Source organism: Rousettus aegyptiacus, unplaced genomic scaffold, assembly GCF_014176215.1.
Source record: "Rousettus aegyptiacus isolate mRouAeg1 unplaced genomic scaffold, mRouAeg1.p scaffold_m13_p_3, whole genome shotgun sequence".
In the NCBI taxonomy this organism is placed as follows: domain Eukaryota; kingdom Metazoa; phylum Chordata; class Mammalia; order Chiroptera; family Pteropodidae; genus Rousettus; species Rousettus aegyptiacus.
The window spans coordinates 136474081-136485274 of NW_023416306.1; the positions used below are offsets into that span (position 1 = coordinate 136474081).

Genomic DNA, 11194 nt, shown 5'->3' on the forward strand with positions numbered 1-11194 from the left:
TACAGTAGAATCTAAAGCTGAAAAGAACATTAAAAATTGTAGATCAAAGAGAAGGGGACTGAGTAAGGTTCATGGTGGAGCCCTAAAACAGAGAAACCCACAAAGGCCAATGGCTAATCCTTTAAGTTATTGCAACATCACAATGGTTTTCTAGTCCCTGTGTCACGTGGCCCAGCTCTGTTCTAGTTCCTGTTCTCTTGGAGCTGTGGCTATTCATCTTTTCCTGGGTCCTGATCGAATTATCCGTAGAGCATAACCAGAATGGGGTCCCAACATTTTCAGTCAGGTAAGAGATGAGGTCATCTAATGAGAATTACTCAGCCTCATTCGCCACTTCACTCTTTGACCTTATCAGCCAACTTAAAGAGCAAGATCATTAATGTCAGGCAGAGTCAGGTTAATCCAGCCAACAAATATTGAAGGTCTGGGGCTTTATATAAAAGGAAGGCAGGCTGGTTGTCATTTTTAGATGTGCATGCCATTGGCTCTGCTGTTCTTCCTACAATCCCATGGAAAGTCTATTAAATAGCCCAGTGATTGACTTCATAAGGTAGCAAGTATCCTGAAGGAAGTATTTTCTATTACTAATGGCGATGTTAAAGCACACTGCAGCTAAAACAGTAAGGATTAAATAATACGAAATACATGGAAATAGATTTCTAGTAACTTGACAGTGTGTGTAAAATTAAGAGATTTTGGAATCATTTTTAAAAGAGAAGGAATAGATATTTATTTTTCATAGAGTACAATCTGATACATACATGTATGGTGGCACATTTTTATTATTAAATTTAAATTCCACAAGTAATAGATTAATACATCTTCCTTATAAAAAGAATTAAAATGTTACAGACAGAACTAGCATTCCCCCTGATCTCCACTCCCAATTCTGCACTCCTCTCTAGGGAAGATCATGGGGACAGTTTAGTATTTCAAATTCTAGATTTTTTTCTATTTACATATATGTACATATATATACTAACAGAAGATACTGATTTTTAAAAAACCTAAAGGGTAGCATGTTGTGCGACTTTTAATGCAAATTGCCTACCACCTCCACTGGAATTACATATAGATCAATTCTATTCTTTTTGATTGCTGCATATTATTCTGACATGAATGTTTCACTACTTATTTACCTATTCTCCTATTGATGAACATTAGGGTATTTCAATACTTGGCTTTTACGAATAATACTATAACATTTTTTTTCACACGCCTCCTTGTGCACATATTTGAGTGTTTCTTCAGGAAGTAGAATTGCTTGGTCATAGGAATGCATATATTTAACTTAATGGAGTTGATATTATATTTTTAATATCTTCCTCTATATTTGTTGAAAAATAATTTCCTGAATTCCTCTATATTTGTTGAAAAATAATTTCCTGAATTCTTCTATATTTGTTGAAAAATCATTTCCTGAATAAAGCAAAACTCAAATTGATCTATACAAAAAAAAGAATATTACCTAAATCATATCAATAATATAACAAGTATATCATTACCTACTAGTCAATCAAAAAGCAAACTGTCATGTGCACAAAACAACACAATGGTTAAACAGCCCAGGTCCTATCACACAAGTAGGTGAATTGAGCAGCCGTGAACAAATAACCGTGAAGGGGCCACTTAGGAAACCCTTAAGTACACAGGAAGCATCTAGTTAACTTTAGGGTTTTAAGCAATGTCTTCAAGGGTTTTAAGCAATGTCTCTTTTGTTCAAGTTCCCTTCTTTGTTGTTTACTTAGAACTGATTAAACCACAGTGCAAACTCAAAAACAAATATTCGTGTAACCAAGTCACACCTTACACTTCTCCTAGGAAGCCTGTCTGGTTCTTAGCATGGTCATGTACAACATCTGAGACAGCATCAACGGCTAGACACTATAACACACTAACCATGTCACTTACCAGCAAGCCTCCCAAGACCACCATTGCCAAGCCCAGCATCTTCTTCCATTTCCTCTAACTCCTCCATATCCAATCCAAGCTGGGGATGAAAGGAAAACAACACTGGATATGGATACGACTACAGGCCATTTCAGAGAGAATAGTCATTTCTTAAAGCCTTGGATCAGGCATGCAGGTTTCCACGTTTACTCAATCCTATCAGCTCCCTTGTAACTTACTCTGGCACAGTTTGCAGATGCAAACTATGAGATGGCATAGCAGCAGCTTGGAGAAAAGCATGGGCTCTAAATGTCCAATACTGACTGTTGTTATTTCTCAGCTATATGATCCTCGGCAAGCTATGAAATCTCTCTAGGCCTCACTTCCTTGATTTAAAACATGAGGACAATAGTATGTATCGCATGTAGGGTTGTTGTGAATTAAATGGGATTATTTAAACAAACCATTTAAAATTTTTCCTGGGCAAATGTTCCTCAATAAATATTACTTACTATTATGTCTTAAAATTATTTTTTTTGTACTGATGGGGTAAAACCTCAGAAATAGTCTAGTTCCAAGCTGACACTAATTGGGCTGAAGGATTTTAAAAATTGTCCAAACATATGAGGTCAGATTTTCCAGGCTGGAGTAAAGTTCATCTTTTCATGACCAAACATATTTACTCAGTAGGGTCAACGGTTGTTAACCCAAAACCAGTTAGTGAGTCACCTGCCCATGACCAGGGGCCAGAGAGTAATCAGAAAAACTTCAGTCTTATGGTCTACCTGGATGGAGCTAAAATCTACTTTTCTTTGGGGTGAAAAAGAGGCCGTGGGAGGCCAAGGGGCATTTGTAAACTTGGGGATGGATGCAACTGGTTGCCAGTCAGCTCCCTGATCCAAAGTGTTGCGATTTGCACAGCCAGAGGCCACTAGCACCACTGTGGACTCACGTCAGAGTGCTGCAGCCCTGGAGATCAACCCTTTGGACTGCTCATTCTACATTGTGAAAATTGGTGGCCAGATAAATTAAGTAACCTGTCCTATGTTGACAAGACAATAATCTAGCCCATGCTTGGCTGATGATGGTCTGTTGTGAAATGACTGCATTCTTATCTGAAAGTTTAAAACGGAAATATAATTTGTACCTTTGAAAACATATGCATAAGATGAAGACATGTATAAAGTATGCTTGAAATTGATGCCCCAGTTTCCATGGCCACCTATTTGGATCCTTACCCTTATACAAAAAGTTGCTTTCTCACACAAGTTTGATAACTAAATCTTCTAGGCGTTCAAAAATGGATTTGCTTCTGTTCATTGTTGAAGGGGTTTTCAAATTTGTTCCCTAGTATGACTAGACTTTACTGGGGTCCTTGTGCAAATTAACTACTAATGTTAACACATTCAGGATTTTTTAAATTCTAAAAAAATAAGGTTAATGCAGAACATAAACCTTGAGCAAGTAGACATGGGTCACTTTATCCCACCTGGTTATATGCTAGTCCAAGGGAGGTATATTATTTTCAATTGATATCAGGGGAAGACAAGAAAAGGGAAATGGAGGGGAGCTACCACGAGTCTTTCATAGGAAACATTCTACCTAATCCATGTGAAGAAAAACAGTCCTCAGTGACAAGTAGCTGACCACACATGAGGGAACAATCTCATATCGAAGAAAAGGAGCAGTCTGAATAGTCTCTTATTTAGAATGTGTTTTTGCAAATATCCATTCCTTTCAACTACATTGAAAAGGTTAAAGACTATTTGTTTTTGGTATGGGCATCCCTGAAGTTCAGGGGAGAAACGGCTGACTATGTTCATAAAAACAAATGGGTATATTAATTTTATGGCCTGAGGCTTCTCATTTAAGGAGGAAATATATTTTATATCTCATTAAGCAATAGAGAAGGTATGATGATAGAATTTTAGGAGTTTATTATTTTCATATATTGCTTTGAATAACAGTTGAACTCTGATCACTTTTTAAAAGTAGATAGGATCCCAAAGCAAACTTGTGATTCTGATAGCAGGGATTCAAGCATTTATAAAAGGCTTGTTCAGATGCTAATTTCTAAAATGTAATTTGCTGGGGAATGCTGTCAGGAATGTTGACTGTAAAAAGAAAATTCTCATTAGGCGAAAGTAGTTCTCTAACTTTGTTTCTCTTAAATCGGAGATCACTAGTAGTTTATATTTCTAATATTTAACAATTTGTGATAGCCATGTCTATAGAAGCAGATTTTCTCCTCTCCTCCCCTTCCCTTCCCTCCCCTTCCCTCCCCTTCCTTCCCTCCTTCCTTCCTTCCTTTCTCTTTTGGGTGCTGTATCCCCAAGGTTCCTGAATTGAATTTGAAATTTAAGGGGAGAGAATAACAGAAATACAGAGACAATGTACCTGGTAAATGGCCTCATCACAGGCATTTTGCAGGCCAAGGTTGATCATGGTGTTCTGTAATGTTCGGCCCATGTAAAATTCCAAAGAAAGGTAATAAACCCTCTGAAACAAAGAAAAGAAAGGTCATGTTAACTTTATGAGGCCAATCTTACTTGTCAACATAAAAACTCAAGGTCATCAACGAGAAACACAAAGGCAGGACTACTTTGATACAGGTTCAAGTGAAACTCCTATAGCATACCAATAACTGGCTTTGGGAAAACCATATTATTCTATTTTTGGAAAAGTAGTTCGATGTCTTTTACTCCTAGGGAGAAAAAAAAGTAAACTCTTTAAACAAGGTTCAGTGTTTTCTGTGCTTTCTTCCTTCTTGCTTATAAGCCTCCTGAATTAAGCATATGTTTCAGACAAACAGAAGTCAGATTGCCATAGCTCATCTTTCATTTGGAAAACATTTATAGGGTGAGAGTCAGGTGGGGTTGGCTGTGACCATGTCAAGCCATCTAAGAAACACAAAGATTAACTCCTTCAAAGTACATATCATGGCTAGAAACAGTCAAATCCTCCTTCACATTGCCGTAAACAATATTATAATGAATTATTTTAGAATTAAATTATTTTAGAAAGTCTATGAACTAGCAACGACAACAGACTACCTCAGGTTTATTGATGTTTGTTCTTGATGAAATGAGAAATTTCTCTATCAACTTAGAAACTGGCTTTCACATAGTAAAAGCCAGCTAAATACAGTCATAGTTAAAAGGTACAAAGGTCAAAACTTTAAAATACGAGTGCAGTTTACCGTTTTTTAAAAGGGGTCAGTGAGTAACTTCATCATATCCTTTTACAATATTTTTCTCTCCATATCAGTTCCCCTTTTCTTTTCCATGGAACAGAAAACAAAAATCTATAAATGCATCAATATAAAGTAACCTCAAATTTTAGGGACTCCTCCATTTCCGAGTGAAAAGAACTAAAAAGTATTTGGTCAACCTGAAAATATAATTCAATATAACAAATGCCTGTTATAATATTTAATTCATTAATTATATAATTTTAAAATATTATATGAAAATGTCAATTTAGAAATTTCACTTTTTCCTACTTTCCTTTTATGAAACACTGAAATTGTCTTCACATGGATAGTCAACATCCATATTTCATGGGTCACCTAAAACTATTTTCCAGAGCACATCAATATTTTTATCCAAGTTGTTTGAATGTCTAGAATGCTACCATTAGGACCCTCATCAGCCTATTGGAGACCTTTGTATGAGCTGAGAAAAAGTATCTTTTCTGGGCAGATGTGGCCAAAGGCGTACGTGGTGCCACTCACTTCCATGGCTCGTGCCCTCGTACATGAGGCCACTTAGTCACAGGAAAGAGTATGATCTCAAGCTACAAATACCCATTTGCGTAACATCAGGGCAGTTTTCTTCACTTTTCCCTGGGTGTATTTTTAGGATCTCTATAATATAATCATTCTGTATTGCTTTTTACTTTTTAGTGATCTATAAAAAGATTGCTTATAAATATAGTAGACATATATTCCATACCTGCAATTGTGAAGTCATACTCCTTGGAATAATGTCTATATCTGTTAAATTTCTTGGTCTCCCTTTTAATTATTCCAAATTAGCATGAACTTAAGACGTTTTAAGATATTTCAAGGACTTCCTAAAAAATGTTGGCTGCTTAAACTAATTTACAGAGCACCTTATTATATGACAGACTTTACAAAGATGTGTATTTAAGATGATTCCCTATTTTTTCACAAATAACTTTTTTGGGGACCTCACTTTATATTTGGAGATATATAAGACCTCAAAAAGCAGATCTCCCCTATTCCCTGTGACAGAGAATAAATGTTTAGTGGGCTCTGAACATTTATCATATACTCTGGTGGTAAAATATTTGAACATCTATGCCGTACTTTAAAAATTATATGCAAAAAATAAATAAAAATTATATGCATGCACTACTACTAATAATCTATATATATTTTAGAAAAAGTGGACATTTTCAAAAAGCATACAAGGATAAAGATAAACATAATGAATATTTAAAAAATAAGTTTAATTTTATCGATAGTATTAACTAGAGGACTTGGGTACTTCTGGAAGACATATGGAACAGGCGGCAACAAAACTGAGACCTGCGGGACTGGCGAGAGCTGAGCATAGAGACGCAGACAGCAAGGGCCTTCCAAGCGAAGGGTGCAGTGCAGGCAGAGTCCCGGAAGCAGGAAAAACAGAGCATGGATGAGGATAGCACATTGGCTTGGTAAGAGAGCAAGGTAAGTCCAGGAAGGTAATGGGAGATAAGATGGGGAGTACAGGTTCACCTGGACTAAACCGGGCCTTAAATGCTTAAAGAGTGTGTCAGGAAGTGTGAGCCAATGATATGTGAGCAGAGGGCAAGACGTGTTGCTTTTTAAAGCTTAATTGGACTACAAAGTATAGAATGAGATAGAATTACAACTTCAAATACCTTCCGGAGCTAGACAGAGAAAATACTTGCGTAATGGAGGTCACTTAAAACAATGAATACTGGGTTAAGAACTGGAGTATACAAGTCCTGCCTGCCCAAAGGCAGTGAAAACTAAACTGCCTAAAGACGTCTTGCTGGCCAAACAAAACATGTCTGCTAGCCATATTTAGCTGCACACTGCCAGTGTTACCACTTCTGGGAAGCAAGGTAACCACTAAGAAGTCTAATTCATAGGCCAGTAGCCAGGGTCTCAGTTAGGCAGAGAACTGAGACTGCAGGAGAGAAATTTCAACGGAACCTACAGAAACCAACAGATTTGGCAACCTGTAGAATGAGGACTACAGAAGAAAGTCGAAAGTGAGACTAAAGTTTTGTGTCTGGGTGACTGTCACAATGGCACTTCCATTAAAATAAGAAACAGAAGATGGGGCAGGACAGAGGAATAATGATTTCGGTTTGAGGAAACAGGAAGAGATCTAGGTACGTTCACCAAGAACTTAGAAAAACGTAGAAACAGAGTTTGAAAAAGAATTCAGATTAGAGATCCAGATTTGGGATTCATCTGCATAGTTACTAGAGAGCAGAGGAGGTGGGAGAAGAGCTTGGACACACTGACTGGCTCTATGAGGGCAGGGACCTCCTGTTTAGGTGAATGACTGTCACAGAGTAGATACTTTATTATAACATGTGTGGAATGAATCTTGTTCACTGTCGTATCCCCAGTGTATCTCTATCAGAATAACTGGTTTATACCTGCACACGAGTAGAGAAGGAGAGCCCAGTGAAGAAATTAGCTAAAGAACGAGGAAAACTGTAAAGTACTAGAAGGGCCACAGAGAAACATGCAAGGCGAGTGCGTTCTATGGTACTTGGTGATAAATGCTGTGGAGGTGTGTGTATGTGTGTATGTGGGGGGGGGGGGCGGTGGAGATGGAGGTGAGGTTCTTAAATACGACTCATCATCTCACTCTCCAGCTTAAAGATTTAATAATTTTTAATGCAAAGGACAATCCCCTCTGTGCAAATAAAAAATACGCAGTAAATATATGTAGACACAATGTGTTTCTTTCTAAAGGATATATTTTAGCAGTTGCTACCTGAGGTAGAGGCCTAGGCCTCTGGAGTGAGGGAGAGTTACTTTTTATTTGAAAACTTTATTGCAGCTGCAGCCTCTTAGTACCAAAATTTACTTTCTTTTCCTCAGAGGTTCCTTGGGCACTGGGATTATGGACCATTCTTTTCTTTTTCATGTTTTACATATTTTAAAAAATTCCTAATGTATTTCTCACTGCCTGTTTCACCCTTTCCGATATGCCTCCAACCAGCTTTTCCAGTTTCCTCTCCCAACAGACTCAGACCCACTTCACTGCAGCAGCAGCAGGTACTCACTCACCCTCACTCTAACGACACAAGCTCTCTCCTTGCCATGTCCTCAACTTTCCCCATCTCGCCTTCCCAGATTGGCCAGAAGCTCTGTCCGCCTAAAAGCTTCCCAAGGAGGGTTCCACCCAGCCCGCGCGCAGTGGATTGGGATGACCTGTGAACAGCCTTCCTCAGCAGCTCCCAGGGTAACTCTCTTGAGTCCAGCGCATGCCCTGGCCCACCGCCTGTATCCCGCAGGAATCAAGCAGTCCAAGAACGCTGCATCCCACTCACTGGAACTGGGGGAAGGAGCGGGCTGAGTTCTGTCCTTGGGGTCACCCTCAGGCAGTGAGGCACCTTCTTCCAACTCCTCTTTTCTGCCCCGCCCCGGGCCCTTCAGTGCCTACTACCATTGGGTGAACTCTATATTCCTGTCTCCCCTGCCTAAATATTAAGCTTCTCCAAGGCAGGACTTTTGTCCATTTTGTTCAGGGTGGACTGCCTGAGGGCCTAGAACTGGGGAGTGGGGAGGATGTGTTAGAACTGGTCTTGGAATACAGACAGGAGGGCCCAATACTTCTCGATAAAATGTTGAAAGTAAAAAGAGTTTGTGAGATAAGTGGACAGACAGATGAGGGAGGCCTGAGCATTTGCGGTACCCAGGAGCGGACAGTAAAGTGGTTTGGATGGGGCTAGCTGGCGTCGCGAATGGGTGTTGGATCGCCGCACTGTTCCCTGGGCGGCCCCCCACAACGCCCAGACACTTCTCCCCAGACTTTGGAGGGCGCTTCCTCGCTAGGGGGAGGAGGGGTCACCCACGACGCGCGGCTGCTAGAGGAGCCCCCTCCCGGCCCCGCCTGGCCCGGGCCGGTACCTTGGGGCACTTCTCGTAGTAATACTGCTGCGTGCGGATCCAACGCCCCACCAGGTGGTCGCGCACCGTGTGCGCCAGCGCGAAGTAGTAGTCGCGGGGGGTGGCCACATTGCGGTCCTTGACCAGCGTGAAGTGCAGGTGCCGGTTGAAGCCCTTCTTCAGCTCGGCCACGTTCTCCACGCCCACGATGCCGCGGATGCTGATCTGCCGTCGCTTCTCCTGGTCAGTCAGGGGCTTGGCCATGGCGGCGGCGGGAGGCGCAGCGCAAAGGACGTGCGGCCCGAGGGCGCGGCAGCAGGGCAGGTCGGAGACGGCCTTGCGGCGCTCGACCTCGCAGCTTTTGAGTCGGAGGAAAGTTTGAACCGCCCCTGGGTGCGGCGTTGTTCTTGCTCCTGGCCTCCCGCTGGGGCGACAGGGGAAGGACCTGGCCTCTGCCCGCCCCCTGGGGCTGCGGGGCGGGCGCACGCCAGACCCCAGCCGGCGACCATTCGCGCCCGGCGCGCCCGGACGGGGCGGGACTCGGGGCGGGACTCGGGGCGGGGCGGCGGGGCCCCGGGCCCTGGCCCATCCCTCTCGGAGGTTGAAGGAGGAACCTTCGGCAGGTCACGTAGCCTCCAGAGGCTCACTTCGGCATGTGCGGCGTCTGGGAGGGCATCCTTTGTCCTGCCTCCCCACTCGAGGCTTTTGGATACTAGAGGATATCTGTGTGTGAAAGCATGCTGCTGGCTAACTTTGGTCGTACAGATATTTATTTGCTATGTCATTATTTCTCTCCTGGAATAGGTTACTATGAGCATCGCAAGGGAATCTTGAAGGGTCATTTTTCTTACTTCGGTTGTCCTACCTCCCTTGTCAGTCCTGGGCATTGCCTCGTTTTGGATCCCAGACCTCAGAAAGTAGTTCCTGGGCGTCCCCTTCCCTTCCCTTTCGTTTTTGAGGACTCAGGGAGTTGGGTTTCTTGACTTCTCACACACGCGCTCGCCGTGTCCAAGGTTGGTAAGAGTCAAGAAGTCCTGAGCTGGACCTTCCGGCCGACTGGGAGGGAGAGACTATTACCTTGAATAACTTTAACGGTAGCGGGGCAGAGTAGGGAGGAGAGAGAAAAAGAGAGGGAGGGAGGGAGGGAGAGGGGAAGGGAGGGAGGGAGAGGGGAGAGGGAGGGAGAGAGAGAGAGAGAGAGAGAGAGAGAGAGAGAGAGAGAGAGGAGAGAGGAGATTCACAGAGCCACTTGCCTCGTTTACACGAAACAAAGCAGTCTGTGTTAATTTGCAGTGCAGGCTGATCATCTTTTCAGAGTTCACCTCCAGCTTTAGTGGTATTTATTTGTACATGTTGTTTTCCCCCCAGACCTTGGCAAAAGCAAACACATGGTATTTTAGGATGTCAGAGGCTTTTTCTTTTTCAATAAGAGGTAGTATTAATCTATTATTTTAGAAACAGTTTATTGCCAGAATTGAGGTTTTGTTTTTTTTTAAATCTTAGTAGAACTGATGAATAGATTTTACTTTTAATAGTAAACCAAAGCTGATTATTTTGAGTTGATGCATTGGCGGGGATGGGATTATTTGACTCAGGCTAAATGTAACCCTCACCATAAAAATGCAAGTTCAGATCTCATAGATCTGATAAAATATTCAATCCCTTGTCCTCCCAGCTTCAGAGGTTTAGGACCTAGGCCTTTGGGGGCAGAGCTGAGATTGATTAGGCCTCATGCAATATCTGCAATACCGATGACTCACATAAAACAACATTTATAGGAGACATGGAGATGCAGATGTGGCCATCTAGATGAGGCCAGACATATCCTGAATTAAGAGTGAGAGTGGAACAACATCAAAACGATTGATCTTAAAAATAACTAGGTCTGTATGGTAACGTTTAGGGGCGGGGGACTGAAAGAGATGTTCCTTTGACAAATTAGATAATAAAAAATGTGCTTTTAAAAATCAGCTTTGAATCCCCCTTGGATGGTCACATTAGCCAGTTTTTGGTTATTCACATGTTGATGTGAAATAGCTCAATCAGCTTTAACAGCTTCAAGAATGAATGGGGTGGAGCAGTGGAATGGGGGGAGGGTTAAGCCTGAGCAGATCTTACTCCCAGGAAGATCTCTGAGCAGCAAAAGGCAAAATAATGTCTGGGCACTTGGATGGGCAGTAAGGAATTAGGGGGTGCAAAGGG

At 41.9% G+C, this 11194-nt stretch overlaps 1 protein-coding gene across 1 annotated transcript in view; it reads right to left on the minus strand.

The window, feature by feature from the left end:
* PYGL (glycogen phosphorylase L) overlaps nucleotides 1-9416 on the minus strand; it is a 34515-nt gene extending 25099 nt beyond the window's left edge. The window contains exons 1-3 of the mRNA XM_016145810.2: nucleotides 9014-9416; nucleotides 4288-4389; nucleotides 1912-1990 (exon numbers count right to left, since the gene is read on the minus strand). Coding sequence (XP_016001296.1) covers nucleotides 1912-1990; nucleotides 4288-4389; nucleotides 9014-9256 — 424 coding nt within the window. The 5' untranslated portion in view covers nucleotides 9257-9416. The remainder of the gene's footprint in view (nucleotides 1-1911; nucleotides 1991-4287; nucleotides 4390-9013) is intronic.
* Between the last annotated feature and the right edge of the window lie 1778 nt (nucleotides 9417-11194).